The 18,831-nt window shown below is 35.4% G+C and overlaps 1 protein-coding gene across 1 annotated transcript in view; it reads left to right on the top strand.

Annotated features, from left to right (window-relative positions):
• The window catches only part of LOC120306186 (mastermind-like protein 3), a 41,076-nt gene extending 22,626 nt beyond the window's left edge, over nt 1-18,450 (top strand). The window contains exon 2 of the mRNA XM_039338906.1: nt 17,775-18,450. Coding sequence (XP_039194840.1) covers nt 17,775-17,810 — 36 coding nt within the window. The 3' untranslated portion in view covers nt 17,811-18,450. The remainder of the gene's footprint in view (nt 1-17,774) is intronic.
• The last annotated feature ends 381 nt before the right edge of the window (nt 18,451-18,831 follow it).

Raw genomic sequence — 18,831 nt, 5'->3', positions numbered from 1 at the left:
TTAATCAAATGAGCCAATCCTAGAAAATCAATGGAAGACCAGATTTCTCCCCAGAATAACTGTGAATGTCAATATCTATTCACAATAATAAAATAGAATTAGGAATATGCTATTGCCCACTTGATCAAAAATGTGAGGTAATTTTGAGATGGCTAAAAATATCTGGCAGGCTTGCAAGGAAATTTTATAACAATAGGGATGGGAATGGACTGAGTTACCATTGCCAGAGTAATTCATGCACAAAATCCCCACATACATAGGCATTTTAAAAGACTGTGACTTAAAATAGTCATGAAATATAGACGGGTAGGCTAACTTGAATTTCACTCTACACTGACCATGATCTGGTACAAAACATTAATATTATGGAACCTAATTTATAGGGAAAAGTGCCCATAATGCAATGTGTTTTCTGGGGCTTCCTCTTGAAAACCAACCAGAATCTGCAATCGGTTCAGAATGTAGCAGCATGTGCGGTTCTGGCACCCTGTAGTTTCTCCAAGTTATACTATTGTTGTTTCAGTTGTACTGGCTCCCAGATGCTTTCTGGGTAAAATTACAGGTGCCAGTTTTCATGTTTAAAACAAGGCTAGGGTTATATGCCTCTCTCCTGAGGTTATCTGCAGATACTTCCTTCTTAAATCCAGATTAATACTAAGAGGACCAGGAGATAGCCATCAGAACACCAATTTTTTAAAAAGGGCCCATGGAACTGGAAAATACAGATTTGTCTAGTCAGCTGCATATGGAGAGATTAAAAATATTCATAAATAATCTGGATTTGGGATAAACAATGTGCTAGCAAGTTTATGGAAAAACCGTGTTATTCAATGTAGTGACTGAGAAGAATTCTAGAAGAATCAACTTTAATTGGCTGCATGGTTAATTAGATGGCAAATGTAGCTCATTTTGTGGGTGTAAGGTTGACATACATACAAACAAACCACTTCATATATATAAACTGTTCAGGTCTGACCTGTTGGCAATTAATCAAGAAAAAGATCTTGTGTCATAGTGAATAACTTAATTAAATGTCAATGTAGCATATAGCAAATGTGAAAAAAACAAATCATACGATGCTGTGAGACTTTACATAGTCTCTAATTCACCAGAAACCTAATCCTACATTCAGTAACTGGGTTATAGCAGAAAGAGAGAGATCTAGTGTATAGTCCCAGACTTTGAAGCTTTGGTCTTCTGTTTTTGCCTTTTGAAGTTAGTGAACTTTGGCTGCTCTACATCCAGCCTTGAAACTTGGAGACATCTTTTCCATGTTCACAAAACAGTTCTGTTTGCTCAGAGCGGTAATGATTCCTGCCTTGGCACTTTCAGCTCTTACAGCAAGAAATTACTAGAAAATGGATTGAAAATAGAATTGTCAACATTCTAGCATTCCCACTTAAACTGATGCGAGGTCTACATCTGGATTACTGAATACTATTTGTCACATTTGAAAAAGGTTATAGTAGAACTACAAAAAAATAAATAGATGAGGCTGTTGAAAGAATAATCAGGTTTAGTTCCAAGCTGGGAGTAAGACACTGGAAATAAAATGGAGACTGCTTAGGAAAGAAGGTTAGCAGCCTCCATTTTATTTCCAGTGTCTTACTCCCAACTTGGACCTGGACCTGATTTTTCTTCCCACAAGGCCAATTAAAATGATTGGAGGCTTGACTTTTTCTTTATGAAAAAATAATGTTTGGATTTTTTTAGTTTAGAAAAAAACAATGGAGTAACATGATTAAGCTGTATAAAATCACAGGTGACATGGAGAAAGTAGACAGGGAGAAGTTTTTCTCCCGTTTTCAAAATACTAGGACAAGGGATCATGCAATGAAACTGAAGCTGGTTGGAAGGTGATTTAAGAGAGATAAAAGAAAAACACCTTCAAGCAGTACATAATTACCCTGTGGAATTCATTATCACAAGATTTGGTGATAACCACTAACATGGATGCTTTAAATGAAGATTGGTTAAATTCAGGGGATGAGTCTATTGAGGCCTATTAGTTTTGAAAGTGCAAAATTACCTCTGGGTTTGGGAAGTGTGCTTCCAAATCTAGTTGCTGGTATGAACAATAGGAAAGGACTGTGTCTTCTCTCCTATTTGCAAATGCACCAGGACCATCTTGTTGGTAATATGAAAAAATAGTTGACTATGTCTCTACTGATCCAACAAGGCTGTATGCCTTGTAATTCATTATATGCCACATGACTCCTTTCTCCAATGCTGATTTATAAAATTCCAAATTAGCTCATTTTGTCAGCTTCCCTTCCTCCACCTTTAATTGGGTGTATTTTCTCTTAGTCTCTTGTGACTTCTTAGGAGTGCACTGACTCAATAGAACAAAACTCCAATGAAGATTTCTGTTATTATATCACAAATATCTACCAATGTCACACTTCTGTTATTATGATGATTATTTTGTAATCTTTAGCAAGAAGATGACTTTAACAAGATGGCAATAAATAATAATAATTAGTAGGCGTCTTGGGTGCAATCTCAAAACATCTGTAGCACCACTTGAACACCTTTGGCATTGACAAAATTGCCATCAGTCAGATGCAAAAGACACTTTACCTGGAAGAGCTTACAACATACCTTTAATACCATCAAACAACATCTGTCTGTTCCAGGTCCTTGGGAAGGACTCAGTAAGTGGCTAAAATGCTAAATCCTGTCTAAATATCTGGCTGGCTGCGCAACGAACCATAATAATAATAATACAAGTACGAATGGACCCTTAAGGTTTCAAATTTAGCAGAAATGGCAAAAATCTCAGCTTATTTGAAGGATCATTCACAAGAGAGATATATTTCAGTTTGGAGAAGATGGATAGACTATATTCAGAATAAATATGGGACTAAAAAGTTCCATTCATTTTATGAATAAATTTTAGAATTATTAATTATTATTATTAATAGTTTATTATAGTGAAATTTTTATAATATTGTATTGTTTATGAATTAGGATTTTAATCTGTTTATATGATTAAGTTTATTTGCAAATTGTTTACTCTGTGTTAAAGGGGAGTTAAAGCGCATTATATTTGTTTATCTATATAGTTGGTTAATGTTAGTTAATGATTATTATATTTATTACCCTGTATTCAGCTCTGGGAAGTGGGGGAGGGTGGGAGGGTGGGTGGGTTTTGGGGTATATTTTGTAATTCTTGTAAAACTTTTAATAAAAATAATAATAATAATACAAGTACAATTATTTGTCCATTATAAATATCACACTACAATAAAGAAATTCAACACTTCTGAATAATTGTATGTATGCATGCATACATACTAGTCACATTAGTAGTGCTTCCTGTGCCTTTGTTTTTTAAAGTTTCAGAAAAAGTTTTGTATTCATGTGCACCTCTGATGGAAATTACAAAATGATTTTTAGGCTAAAAATTGATCTCCTGAGATTATTTCTCTTTCAGTGCATTTTTTTACCAAGTCTTTTTAGTTCTATATTGCTTTTGCACTCTATGCAAAGGAGCAGATTTATGGATTCTAGTCACATATCTGACCATGACTGAAGGAATTTGGCATGGGAATTTTGATAGATAATTGATGTTGTGGTATTTGAATGAGGGAAGGGAAAGTAATCCTATCTACAGTGGAGCAATTGCTTCTCACTTATGCTTGCTGAAGACCCAGCTGGACCTTTGTTTCTTCAGTATTTTAAGACTTGGCCTGAGTTAGACATCTGTACCATATTTTCACTGGCCAATTAGTTAGATTAAGGAGGCACCTTATTGTATTTGGATTCTGCTGAAATATATGCTTAAATATATAGTTAAGTTAAGACATGGTTGTTCACAGTATAACTATAAAAATGTTTTAATCATATTTTAATCATATTATATAATATCTTATATTACATCTGGAAATTGTTTCAGTATATTTCTTACTTCATGAAACATCAGGAAGCTGATCCTCTGTCCCACTTGTCCTGTTCTGTTTTTTAAAATACTGCATATACTATGAATTGAGGTTCATAAAAGGCTGTGGCCATGCCACATAAGTGCATCAACCTTTAGAATCCATAGAGCTTTTGTTTTCCTTAACCTGGGTTCATAGATTGTCCCCAGCTCATTTGTGACATTGTGGCAAGCTGGGGACCAGCATTATGGTCAAGGTTCTCCATTCTGATATCTGATGCTGCAGTATTTACTATTTTTCAATTAATAGAAATTAAATTCAGAGACAACTTTATCTGTTCATCAATACCATAAATTCTATAATATTAGATAAAGCCATTGTTTACAATTAGAAATATGCTATTACAGGTAGCTTCAAAGCTAGGGCATATTTAGAAGGCAGAAACTAGGATCTGGTCCTGGGTATAGATCTGATTCTACCTATATTATAAATAGCTTCAAGCCCTAGCCAAGTTATAATTATTCATCTTTTTATAATCTTCTCTTTCTAGCAGACCTTTATGGTTACTTATGCTGGGAGACAATAGCTGATGTAGAAACAATGCTAGAATATTGTTTGGTGACATGTGAACAGCCATTATAAGATGTTCCATTTTCCTTGCTCACTTCTATTTTCCCTGTAACCTTCATAATCATAACTCCACCCTGGCTTTCTCTGTGTTTTTATCTTATGACAACCATAAATTATGCTTGTAGATTTGAAGTGGCCAATCTTCATATCTTAAATTTTGAAAGAAAATAATAATAACAAAAGTGTGATGAAGGGATTCCTTTCAGGTCTGTTGACACAATTCAATCCAGTGACTGTTTCAAAGTTGCTGAAAGGTGGGGTTTGCATAACGTTTTTCACTTTGTTACTGAATTAACCCACTTTCTAGAATAGGTTTAGAATAGCAGAGTAAAAGGGTTCATTCAGTCAAGACACTAAGCCACAAGTGAACAAAGAATGGTGAAAACCAATCAATCATAAATAGTATAAGAAAAAAAACCACTAAATTTTTAAGAGTTCTGGTTATGTATATTGTGTGAACCAGCCATCAAGTATTTATGGTTAACTGGAGAATTGAACCTAAATCTTTACATTCAAATAATATACAAAATAGAGTTTTAAAATGAAGTATCCTTGTTTGCAACATAATCAGAATTCAGTTATCTAGATTCCTTGCTAATGAGGATACAGGATTTTGACCCTGTACTCTCATTGTGTCATGGAGAAGTTCTTCTGAAGGACTGTTTCCTTCTGAAGTTGAACAAACAGCCAGGGATGATGTATGAATGTGAATGGGTGAAAAGGCAAAGGCATGATTTATCCTTTTTACTGGCTGATTTGTTCTGCTTGTGCACAGCGCTTTGCTGTAGCAAAGGAAAAGTGTGCTTGTATCCTGCTTCCACTCCCGAAATTTCCTTCAGGTTTTTTTTTTCCTTTTTGGTGTATAAAGCAGCCATCTGAGAGGAATAAAATAATTTTGAAAAGAATTATATGGCAAGAATTTTGACAATGAATGGAAGATTGTAATTACTCTCTTCCATTAGACTCAGTGGCTGTGGACAGATAAGCTGTATTGAAACGTGTGACCAGGGCATGGGATCATGGATTGTCTTTCAGTGTTGTCATGGCAACAGTGATGCAGGTGGCCTATAACTGCCTGGCTGTCAGATCTTATACATCAAACTGGTGCTAAGTGAAAATATGTTAGAGGCATTGGGGGAAAAAATTGCCAGCAGTATTTGTAGGATCAGGTGGGAAAAAACTAGTCTCTTTTGGCAGAGCTGTTTTAAAACAAAAGAACATTTTATAAATAGCTTTTTAGGTATATGCATATTTTCATATATTTTCTTGAGAAGGGGAGAATCTGCTAAGAAGTGCGTTGTGAATTTGTGTAATTATTTAAGACTTCAGAGAAGTTGAGATGACATTATTATATGGAGAATAGCAGAGGAAAAATATGTTCCAGATAACAAACTCTTATCAACTCACAGAACCTCAAAGGTTTATAGCAGCTCTGTCTTGTAGTTCTGACCAACATTATCTGATAGTTAAAATTTACAGACATTCCATTAAAATGATGGAGGAAAAGGACTAAGAGATATAGAGAAAAAGACATTCTGAAAGGTCTACATAAAGCTTACCTTAGTTAAAATTTAAAAATAAAACATAGGTTAAAGCAATAATGGCTATTCTTTAGTGTTAATCTTTTTCAACCATAAAGTGCTTTGTAATAATTACACATTCTACCTTGGAACAGCCTAAAGATGATTGTTCTCATTCTATATTTCATGCTTAATCTGACCAAGACAAAAGCTGAATATAAACTGTCTTTTTATTTCCAAGACACAGAGGCCAACGTTTTCCAACATTTTCTGCTTAAAGTTATGTGAGTTTCTCCTCATCTATTGAGAATTGAATCTTAGAATTCCTGACTAATTTGACCAGTTCTAGGATTGTAGTCCCAATATACCTGGAAGGTCAAGGATAGGAAGACTAAGCAAAGAGGACAAGTTTTGTTATTGCACAATTATTTCAAGATTCAGTTCTGTTGAAACAAAATGTTATGGAGATCCTCAGTTGTTATAAACTGAGTTGTAAGAATCAGCTAATCAGGGGTGTCAAACTGCCATCATCTGGAAGCCGTGCCCACTCCATTGCCGGTAATGGCAAAACCGTTCCGATACGTTGTGCAATATCACTTGACGTCGTGAGTTTGACATGTCTGAGCTAACTGATAACAAATCAATGTTCTTGGTTGAATTTTTTTATCAAGAAATGCAGTGATAATAAAAATGAGTCAGTCTTTTTTTTTATTGAAAGTTTTTAAATTTTACAAAACAAATCCCTTCCCCAAACCCCCATCCTCCCATACCCTCCCCCATCTTCCCCAAACCTCCCATACCCTCCCTCAACCTTCCCAGAGCTGAGTACAGGCTTAATTAAAATTTTCAAAGAAAATAAAAAATAGAAAAAAACTTAAAACACATATAAATCCTAAACAAATCTAAATACCTTAAATTAAACAAATTATCTTCTCTAAAACATAATAGTTGCAAACATTAAACACACATTATAATATACTTTAAACATTTTCTAGTATTGTACTTATATTATTATCCATCATTCTATATAGAATCCCCAAAACACAAATTTAAACATTACTTTCTTTAAATATCCATACCTACAATATAAGATCTAATCTCCCTCTTTCTTTACTCTAGAGCACAAAAATAAGCATATAAACATTCATTATACCATTAAGACTGGATACTCTTTTGAATAGTTAAACTAAATACTTATATTTAAACTTCTTATCTAAAATTTTCATTCAATCTCCATAATCTTCTCTCCTATCAAGAAAAGAAAAAACTTAAAAAACATATAAATCCTAAACAAATCTAAATACGTTTAATTAAACAAATTAGCTTCTCTTAAAAATAATAATAATAGTAGATCCCATAAACATAACTTAAAACATTAAAATTCCCTTATACCTGTTTAAATCTTTACCAATAACAAATTCCTCCACAGTAAACACATTCCTTCTCTTATCCATAAACCTCTTAAAGGTAATTCCAAAAAGTTTGTAAATCTTAATTCTCCCGCAATCTCAATAGTCTTCTAAATACTTAAACTAAGTACTTAAACTTAAACTTCTTATCTAAAATTTTCATTCGATCTCCATAATCTTCTCTCCAATAGCCAGTTCCATCCACTGTAAACACAATCCTTATCAGTCTCTCTTGTCCATAAATCTCGAAAGAAGTACTTTAAAATCTGCCCTTAAAGGTAGCTCCGAAAAATTTGTAAGTCCTGGTTCTCCCACAAACTCAGGAATCAATACTTGTGAGGCTTCCTTAACCTCCTTCTTCTGTTGGTCTTTCTCTTTACATTTATATGTTGCACAAGTTGTCCTCTGCTCTTTCATCTCGACTTGTTGAGGCCCCTCAAACTGAAATTTCCCATTTTTAATTAATATAGGCTCTTCACACTGCAATTCTGCCCTTAAAGGTTGCTCCAAAAAGTTTATAAATCCTACTTCTCCCGCAGATTCAGGAACCAATACTTGTGAAACTTCCTTGACCTTCTTCTGTTGGTCCTTTTCTTTACAATTGTATGTTACACCGGTTGTCTTCTGCTCCTCCATCTCTACTTGTTGAGGCCCCTCAAACTGAAGTTTCCCAATTTTCATAAGTGTAAGCACTTCAGATTGCAATTCTGCCTTTTTATCTTCCAAAGCTTTAAACGTGATAGGTGGCGATGAGCATACCCCCAGGACCGAAGTATAAAAGTTTTTTGCTTTAGAAACAGTATTAAGACTATAACGTATCCCCAGGTAATTCACCACCATTCCAGTCGGAACATCCCATCTAAACAAAATTTGTCTCTTTTTAAGTTCGTCTGCTAAAAAAGCAAACTCCTTTCTTCTTCTTAAAATTTTAGATGGGATCTCTTTTAAAATTATAACATTTTGTGAAGCAATTTGAAACCTCTTCTTATAAAAAGCTTGTATAATTTCATTGCGCAGGGATCTTTTCCCAAAGTAAATTACCACATCTCTTGGCAAATTCTTTTGCTCTGCCACCACAGAGTTAACTCTAAATGTCTGTTCAATTTCACTAAGTATTTCCTCTTTTTCTCTATTCAAAATCACAGCAAAGTCCTTTGCAACCATCTCTCTCAGATCTCCTTGCACAGACTCACTCAAACCTCTGATTCTTAAAGCATATTCCATTTGTTTATATTGAAGCATAAGAATCTCATCTTGAAAATTTTTCATCTCTTTTTCCATACTTTCAATTTTTTCCTCCATCAATTCCACTTTTTCTACTACTTCTTCTACGCGAGAATTCAACTTTTCAAGAACAGAGGCAACTCCTTTTAAAGCCAAAACTATCTCTTGCCTCAAAGTCTTATTGTTTTCCTCTAGAATCTCTTTCATTTCTCCCCTAATTTGAAGTATAACATCTCCCATCATATCTTGCAAATCCTTCACCATTGTTGACTGTGGCAAAGAAGAAGATGAGGCTATTAATTTAGGTTGTTGCGCTGACGATGACACCGAAGAAGAAGCCACTTTAGAAGCTGTAGGGATTACTGGATGCTTTGGAGCCATCTTAAAAAAATCTTTACTCCTTCTTAGAAATTGCAAAAATTAAACAAAGGAAAAAAAGAAGTTAACTCCATAAAATCAAAAAAAAAAATCCTTCAAGAGGAGATCATTATAATAAAAAAAGGAGTTCAAAAAAAAGAAAAGAGAGAAAGAAAAAAGAATAATTAAATAGAAAAAATCCATTCCATTTTTTTAAAAATACAAAAAGTACAAAAAACAAACCAAAAAAGTACAAAAATAATAATACTAACACTCCATTCCAATCATTAAAAAAAAAAACAAAAAAAAGGAAAAGGGAAAGGGAAAAAAGAAACCCCAAAAAGCCTACCGGTCGCCATTCTACCTTCCGAAAAAAAAAACACCGAAAGGCTTGCCGATCGCCATTTTACTTTCCCTTTCAACAAAGGCAAAAAAATAAAAAGAGGGAATAAAAAAGTAAAAATAAATCTTTGAACTTAAAATCCAAATAAAATCAAAGAAAGCAAAAACTAAATCCTCTACTCAGCTCTGTCCGCTTCTAAAAAAAACTCACCAGTTAACTTTAATCGCGGAGGTGGTTGCAGCGGCTTGTTTTGTCCCTAGGGACAAAAGCAGCTGGGAAGCGGAGACAGTCTGAACTCCGTGGGAGCACTCTTTTCACCCCCCCCAAAAAAAACTTTGGGGGTGCATAAGAGGCTCTACCACTATTCAGACACCTCTCTACCCCCCCCTTTGTCCGGGAGGGGTTTTTTGAACCGCTGAACAGCTGATGTCCGCTGTTCATAGCGATTCAAACACTTACCCAGGAGGACGGCTACAAAGTAGCCGCCATCGCACGCGCAGATCCACCGGAAGCCCAAAAATGAGTCAGTCTTAAAATCTCAAATATTGAGTTGTTTTATGCATGAGGACAAATGACAGAAATCTGATGTCTTCTTTGACTATCACATTATTAATTAATAATTATTGACTATTACTTACTTTTCATTTAACACTTCCATCTCAAACTGTAATTTCCCTATGGGAAAGCTTTAATTACTACTTTTAAAAAAACTGTGTAAGAGAAAGGGCAAATTATTAAATACATTATTTAAAAATAATATTAAACATGTTGAATTTTAAGATACATTTAAGGCAATTAACATAAATTTTGGAATTACATTTTGCAGCGTGGTCCCTGGCAGACCCATTCTGGGGAAAGTAAAAGAAATAGTCATGATTTAAACTGTGACCATACGATTGAAGCCCTGAACTCTTTTAACTTATGGTGAGATCAAAAGCTTATTAATGCAGAAATCCAGAAAAGGTTGGGCATATTTGTCTAGGCTAAGGATCTGAGTAAAATTATTTATTTAACTGTATAGTGCATTGCTTTTTAAATGTTTATGTCCTGTTCTGGATAAATGCCTCTCCCACATTCTCACAATGAAATACACTAATCAAAAAACACCCTAAAAAAGAGAAAAGTTGTTACCTGAGAAAAAGTTTGACAAGATAATCTATTATAACAGGTAAAGTAAGAGACTTGCAAAAATTATCTCTGTTCTTGAGCCTACTGATTAGAAAGGAATGATAATCAAATAATTGCTTTGAGAAAGCCAATAAAAATGAATAACAGATGTGCATGTGCTATAATATTGAGCCCCATGTCTTTTTCTCACTGTGTCTAGCTAATAGTCATGAGTGTCCTTTCAAGCTTCTGCCAGTAATAATAGTATTGCTAATGCAGAGAGAGCATCCTCAAGTGTCTCTTATGTCAGTTTTCTTCCTTGGACCACCTGATCGTTTCTCAGGGAGCATTCAGGACTTAACCTAGTCAGATTTTAGCCTTCCTTCCAGAATCCTCTTTTCTCAAGTATGCTGCTGTTTGTCTGTTTACTAGTTTTTTAAATGTAATTATTTTCCTGTTCAGAAGCATATTTTTGTTGTTTAAATGACTCCTATGTAATATGAGTTGAGTGGTAACTAGTCAACTGCCTAGAGTCTTTCTGAAAGCTAGCAATCTATAAATAGATGTATAAATAAACAAACAGTGACTTATTTCCTGGGCTTGTGTGTCTGTGTATACATACATAGATACCTGAAAATTAGGAGAGTTTGATGATTTGATATATACCAACTTAAATACACTATCTTTATTGATTAAAAATAGCACAATTGTCTTCCTTTTAATCAATTTGCTTTCCAATTTGATTCTCTAACTGACAGAGGAAAATTTTGTTTCTGATATCTGGCAGATCAATGGCCAGAGGAAGCAGAGGGGCTGAGCCTGAGCAGAGTTATTACCTCATTATCCATGGCACAGGGTTAGTTTGACCATCTGTACTCTTGCAGCGAAGGGGAAGAGGAGGATATGGACCCTAGTTAATAACATCTTTTGGAATGACATAGTTTCCCAGCTGAGTTTGTGGTTCACAGGATAATCACAAACCTACCTAATATTGTGGGAAGAGGGTTTTCTTAGAAGGGATGGCTCAAGATGCTGAACTACCCTCTGCAGATTAAGCATACAGAGCAGCTTTTAGTAATTTTCTCGATGCTTTGTCAAGTAGTAGCTATTTGCCATTGAATGTTGCTAGAAAGCTTAAGGTGATTGAAGTCTCATAAACCTTTTATTCACAAAAATAAAACATAGACAAAGAATGAAAGAGAAAAGAGGTAAATTTGCACCACACTGATTTTTACAATTTTTTTACAATATTAGCTTGAAAGTACTAATTAATTAGTAAGGATTCAGTTAAACACTGACATTGGTAAAAGACTATTGTAATAATAGCTACAAGTATGGTCCAGTTGTTACAAGCCTTTAAAAAAGAATAATATAAAGAAGCCAATATTAAAGTAATCTTGTTTTAAAGCTATTTCTTAGCATTTACAAATATTAACATGCTTTTGTTATGTCATGTAAGATATTGAATCTTTTCAGTTATTTAAATGAAAATATTTGTATGATTATTAGAGATGATATAACCTCCCATTTTTTCATTTCATTATGGGCATAGAATGTCTTTTGGTAATGCAGGAGAAGAAAGAATTATGGTAATGTCTGGTTCTCAGAAGCCTTAGTAATATAGGCAGAGGTAGTGTGGTGAGCATCCATACCCGGATGTCAGTGGATCATTTCCTTCTGCCTACTAAGTTCTCTACCTAAGTTTCCTGAGATTTAGATAAACAGACAGATACACGCACCAATCTGCAGCAACACTCAGAGGATCATATAAGTTTCATAGATTTTTTTTTTTTAGACAATTGAAACTGGTTCAATGTTGTAGTCCGTTTTGTTTGGCAATATGCTCTGCAGCCCAGAAAAGTGCAAAGGTCTGTTGGGGCTCGTAGTGAACATTTTGTTTGGTTAGAAGGTATTGAATGCATTCTTTTGATAAATCGGGGATCTGTAACTGGCAGGACAAGAAGCAACGGGTGGAAACTCATCAAGGAGAGAAGCAACCTAGAACTAAGGAGAAACTTCCTGACAGTGAGAACAATTAATCAGTGGAACAGCTTGCCTCCAGAAGCAGTAAATGCTCCAACACTGGAAGTTTTTAAGAAGAGACTGGACAGCCATTTGTCCGAAATAGCGTAGGGTTTCCTGCCCGAGCAGGGGGTTGGACTAGATGACCTCCAAGGTCCCTTCCAACTTTACTACTATTACTATCCCATTTTGACATCCATTTTGAGAAGAGATGGTCCTCCTCCCTAGTTATAGGTAGTTGAGAGTGTCTGGAACATGTTCCTAGAAATCCAGTTATGCTTGGATCGTCTATTTTTCATAATGGAAAGGAAAGATTTTTATGTTCTTACAATATCAGTCTGTATTTCTGGCCTGAAATAATTGTTTATGTTGCATGTCACTGTGCTTTGCTGAAAAGGAAGATTCAGATGCAAAATTTGGGGTCTTCTTTTAATCTCTCCTTATTTCTCTCTTTTCAGCTTCTATAATATGCATAGAATTAATGGGTATAAGAACAGAGAAAGAGAATCAGTGTGGTAGTTAAATTATTTTTAACCTCTAGGCTCTAGTCTACCCTCAGCCATAGTAATTCATTGGATGATTTTGGGCCATCACACTCTGTCAGGATTACTGTGAGAAAAAATAGGGGGAGCATTATGTACTGTATACTTCCTTGAGTTCCTGTACACAATAATGGAACATAAAACTAATAATTACAATAGTTTTATTTCCAGGGAATGTTTATTATTAATTTAGTATCCCAATGTTGCATATCTCCTGGAGTAAGAAGTTGTGGAACTTCAATAAAATAGGTTAAATACTAATTGCTTTCTACTTTTGATATCTGTTTTAACAACATGTATAAACAGCATCAGTAAAATATTGCCGTCTGTTACATTTTGTTTTAGCCTAGATCAGTGGTGGTGAACCTATGGCACGGGTGCCAGAGGCAGCACTCAGAGCCCTCTCTGTGGGCACGCGCGCTGTTGCCCCAGTCCTAGGCCTTCAGCTGGGTTTTATAAAACCTTTTTGCTTTAGGCCTCCGCCGCCATGTGCAAAAAAAAAAAAAAGGTTCAATCAGTCAATTTCAACTTCTTGTGGAAAAAAAAAGATCTTGCAAAGTTGGAATTGATTGATTGAACTTTTTAGTCCCACCCAGTCTGTCGTTACCACTGCAGCCATGCCCACCTAATTGGCCACACCCAGCCAATGGGCCACACCCACCCAGCACTTGACAATGCATGTGGATTTTGGGTTGCAGTTTGGGCACTCAGTCTCTAAAAGATTCACTATCACAGGCCTAGACACATACTGTAATGTATTGAGGTGAATTACTTGGAATTGTTGAAAAAACGGCCATAAGATACTGTCAGTTAAGAGCCAGACGTGCTGTCTACATGCTAATAATCTTGTGTTAAAGTGGGAACTAATACTTGAATCCTATTGCTGAGTGTATAAATAGGGGTGGAGCTTCAGCTATCCAGGCTTCTGTTTAAACCTTTAATAAAGAGTTGTTTGTTCACCTGCTGCCTGGTTGATGCCTCACAGAACACCAAACATAACACCAAACATAACACTTACCATTTTTTGCAAGCATTTACCGGTAGGTTAATGCCAGGTACCTCAAATCAACTCATGTTAGTTTACACTTCATCAAGTGTACGCTAGTTTGTTTGTAATGTGATGCAAGAACATTAAGTCATTTACCAAGTCATGTTGCGATGCTTTTTTTGGCTACAAGTCACCCTGAACACTTGGGTTCCTTACATAGTTTACTTGCAATGATAAAACAATGCAAAGAGCATTGGAAAACTGAAGTGGCATCTGGGTCCTTGCAGAAGGAATGCATGGTCTGTTTTCATTGAATTTATTATAATAATAAGAGTTAATGATAATTTATATTGAGAGATGTTAAATAAGCAAGAATGTAAACTTTGCCTTTCCCACATTCAGATATAAATGTTTTCTGCAGCACATTGTTTCTGCTAACTGTGTGCCAAGCACGTAAGAGATATGCTATTCAATACAGGATGGCTGGTTTTGTGGGGAGATATTCTTCAATTTTTAACTCTGATATACTGTTTGTAGAATTTATACTACAATGTTCATGGGTTTCCCGTTAGCAGATTATACAATACTAACAATAATCACCTCACATTTGAATTATTATGATTTACTCTAAGTGGCACTTCTCTTGAAAGTCACCTGAAAACCACTACAGATAGTACTTGACTTACGACCATTTGTTTAACAACTGCATGAATTTATGATGGTACTGAAAAAAAATGACTTGCAATTGCTTCTTGTACTTATGACTGCTGTAGTGCCTCCATGGTCATGTGATCAAATTTCAAGTGCTTGGCAACTGGCATATATATACGACAGTTGTAGAGTCCCAGGGGCATATGATTGTCATTTGCGACAGGGGGCTTCTGACAAACAAAGTCAATGGGACAAGCTGGATTCACCTGACAATATCGGATTCACTGCATCTCTTAGCCACAAATGTTCCAGTTCCAACTGTGGTCATAAGTTGAATACTACTTGTATTGCCATATTATGCCACTGTTACAGCAGTTGTGTTGGCTGCTGTTACTTCCATGTGTAATTCAGAGTGCTCATTATAAAGCTCTATATAGCTTTGGAATGGGAAACTTTCAAGACTGTCTCTACAGATAGTATCTGTCTGCCCAATAAGATTCAGCAGAGTTGGGATAATTTAAGATAGGACAAATGAAACTGGGAAACAATTGTTCTCTGTTCTGTTTTTTAAAGGTTGTTAAAATGGTGCATTTCCACAGAGACTTTGGGAACAAATATTTTTATGTTCAATTGTGTTGTTTTCCTGATAATTAAGATGAAGACGCTGGTGTTTTGAGTGTAAGAATACTGAGATTTTGATTGACTTTGATTAATAGCTTTTTTTATTCTGGTTGTATTGGACAACAATGCAAACTGCCAATATTTGAAAATTGAGGCAGCTTAATATTGCAATAAATAAAACTCAAAATGGCAAGTAAGCTTGTTAACAGTTTTTGTTTTTTTTTAAAAAAAAACAATTTTATTGGTTTTTCCATTTTTGCACCCAGAAGCTTAAGAGCCTGCGTGGAGATAGGGTAATCAATTGAATACAATAACATCATAAATATACAGCTCACATAATACTCCTTAAAATTTCCCTCTCTATCAATTAACAGAATATAGTCAAATTAATAACATTTCTGGATAAAATTCATTCATTAATACGTTCCTAAGTAAAAATTCCATTAATCAATAAAGATTATCTACAACCCATTACTTATATAAATCAAAGTCCTGTTTTCATCTATTATTAATTTCCAAATACCATATCCAACTTAGCGTTAAACAGACATATTATTTATCATTTGGATGTCCCTAACTTCTCTTATTTAAACATATTATTTCCATCATTACATTCTTAACAATTCTTAACCATATTCTGTTTCCTCTTCAATAATTCTTCATTTATTAATTCCATCTCTTCCATTATTACAATCTTTTTCTCATTATACCTCCACAATTTAATTATCATGCCTAATAATAAAAAAACACAAAAAATAGAAAAAATAGTAAAAAAGAAAGACAGAAACAAACCAAGAGGAAAAAAGAGAAAAGAAGAAAGATCTATTATTCCAAAGAATATATTCTTACTATATTTCAATACTAAGTTCTAAATCTTATCCTAATAACACCTCTTAAAAGTCCAAATCCAAATCAGTCCGCATCTGAGCCGAGGTGGCGCAGCAGTTAGAGTGCAGTACTGCAGCCCACTTTAGCTGACTGTGTTCAGCAGGTCAGTGGTTCAAATCTCACCAGCTCAAGGTGGACTCAGCCTTCCATTCTTCCGGGGTAGGTAAAATGAGGACCCAGATTGTTGGGGGCAATGTAAATATATATATATATACATTGCTTACTGGTGTACACCGCTTAGAGAGTGCTTGCACTTAAAGCGGTATATAAGTCTCATAAATAAATAAATAAATCTCTATGAAACCTTTGCAACCCATAACTATAATCTTAAATTCTATATTTATATCATATTCTAGCCTTCTTTCTATTTCAAATAGGTTTCCATAATAAAGCCTCTAGATCCACAAATAAGTCTCCCTTCTTCTCTGGCCAGAATACATAAACCAAATGAAATTCTCCCATTGTCCATTTTAATAAGCTAGTAACAAAATTGTGGCGATTCTCAATAGCTCATAATTGGACCTCAACCCCCATCCTTTTTGAAGTTATGTATAGTTTAATTGCAATCATTTTTGAATCCTCCAAAGTCTGAATAGATTGTATATAAAATGATATATAATCCTCTTTAGTGTTGTTTAGTTCTTCTTCTGTTGATTTTTTATCTGTCAAAAAGTCAATTGAATTCTGCACATCGGCTTGTCCTTCTGGGATAACATCCTTAGTTTCTGTGCTAAAAATCGTTTGTTCATTAGCATCCAAGGTTTTTTCTAATGTAGATTGATAATCCAGATGTGAATTTAATTCCTCCATCTCAGTAAGTTGTAAGCAAAGTTGAGAACAGGTCTCTTGGGTGTATATCCCTTCTACTGTTTCTTGGCCTGCAAAGTGTTCGCTTAGGCCTTGTGTTTTAATTTATCATTGAGAAATAATCTCTCTTGTATAGGCAACTATTAGCTCAGTATTTTCAAGAATTTTATCCAATATATACTTATAATTAAAGTCTAGGCAGGGTTCCTCCATTTCATTAGTGTTTAGAGCCATTATTCTTTTGGTGGAGGCTATATTTAATAGCAATCAGTCAATGTCCACCTCCACCCAGCTGTACAGCTTCTTTATCTTTTCCTTTTTGTGATAATTTGAAGGTCAGAGTCAGACTCAAAGTCCAAGAAAAGAAAATAACAATTGCAGATGGCAATTTTACCACAAGATGTCCCCAGAGGGTTATCCAAAGTTATTCAGTCTTTCCAAACTCCCAGTAAAAATAATTTCTTTTCTTTCCTCTTTTCCTCTTTCCCTCTTTTCTTTAATTATAAAAATAGTAAAAAATAGGGAAAAAATATTCTCCAAATAGCTAACATATTAAGTCTCTCTATCAGGATTTTGGGACCCCCAAATGTCCAGAAATAATATCAGCCATTAAAAAAGTAGAACTTAATTTTTCTTTTGTTCCAAGGCTTCCCCCCATCAACAACGCCCCTTTAACAAAGTAGGGAAATAGTTCCAAAAAAAAGCTTTTCATAGGAGTAAATAGGAAAAATAGAGGCAAGGAAAGGTCTCACCAAATCTTCCACGGTGGTTCTATTTTGTTTAGATGTTCTTGTGGCTTGCAGTTGGTGCAGCTGAGTGATCGGCCATTTTACTGACTGATCTTTACTCCGTCGGCCCAAAGGAACTTACCTGGACTGCAGAAGATGCCGCCCCCCTTCTCCAGTCAAACAGGGGGCCTCCTCAGTGGTAGTCGCCCCTCCAGGGCGACTTTTCGACCGATCAAGGGGTCTGCTGGTGGAGGAAACTCAGACGGCGAAGAGACAAGTCTCTTTGCATGACCGCGGCACCACGACCCAGAACCGGAAGCCAGCTTGTTAACAGTTTTTAGGATCATAGTGAGAGGGAGATTTGAAGGCTGTAGAAAATGGGTAATGTGGTTTTGGATATTACTCTGGAATCACTGATTGAGCGTTCTTACTTGTACAATCAAAGAAAAGCATTCCTTGTTTTAAGGAAGTAAATCATTTTAAGGAAGTGAATGTGACTGGGATCTAATTGCAATGTTATGTTAACTGTTATGTTATCTGGGAGGAAATGCTATATTGTTTACTGGGGTTGCCTGATAGAAATAAACTGTTGACTATACATAGCTTTTGAATGACAGGAGATGTGGAAGTGTGAATTCTGCTATTATATATGCACATGATATCAATAAGGTGACCAGCTTTTTTACAATGAAAAGGAGGACACAAATAAATTGAAGAAAAAAATATCGTAAATAAAAGAAACATTGTATTTATTGCAACAATAATACAGAATACGCTATAATATGATAAATGCATAATAAAAACATTTGTAACAATAAAATTTTATATTGTAATTATGCTTACATGTCTATTAATTATTATTTAAATGAGTACTGCACGGGGTGGGTGGCAGAGGCAGTTGTTGCGGGCCAGGCGCTCCAGGACAGCCATGTAGGTGCGCAGGGTGAGGTGGTGGCAGCGCAGGTCAGCACTGCATAGACCACCAGCTGGCGTGGCCCATGGAAGGTCAACTGCCCGCTGCACCCCCGCCCACAGCCGCCCCACCAGCACCGCTGCCCTGCCATGGAGAGCTGGCCCCGTGGCTCGCAAAGCACCAGCCACACCGGCTCCGGC

The sequence above is a fragment of the Crotalus tigris genome, unplaced genomic scaffold, assembly GCF_016545835.1.
Source record: "Crotalus tigris isolate CLP2741 ecotype Arizona unplaced genomic scaffold, ASM1654583v1 scf7180000017725.2566008, whole genome shotgun sequence".
Classification (NCBI taxonomy): Eukaryota; Metazoa; Chordata; class Lepidosauria; order Squamata; family Viperidae; genus Crotalus; species Crotalus tigris.
This window is presented reverse-complemented; position numbering and strand designations above follow the sequence as displayed.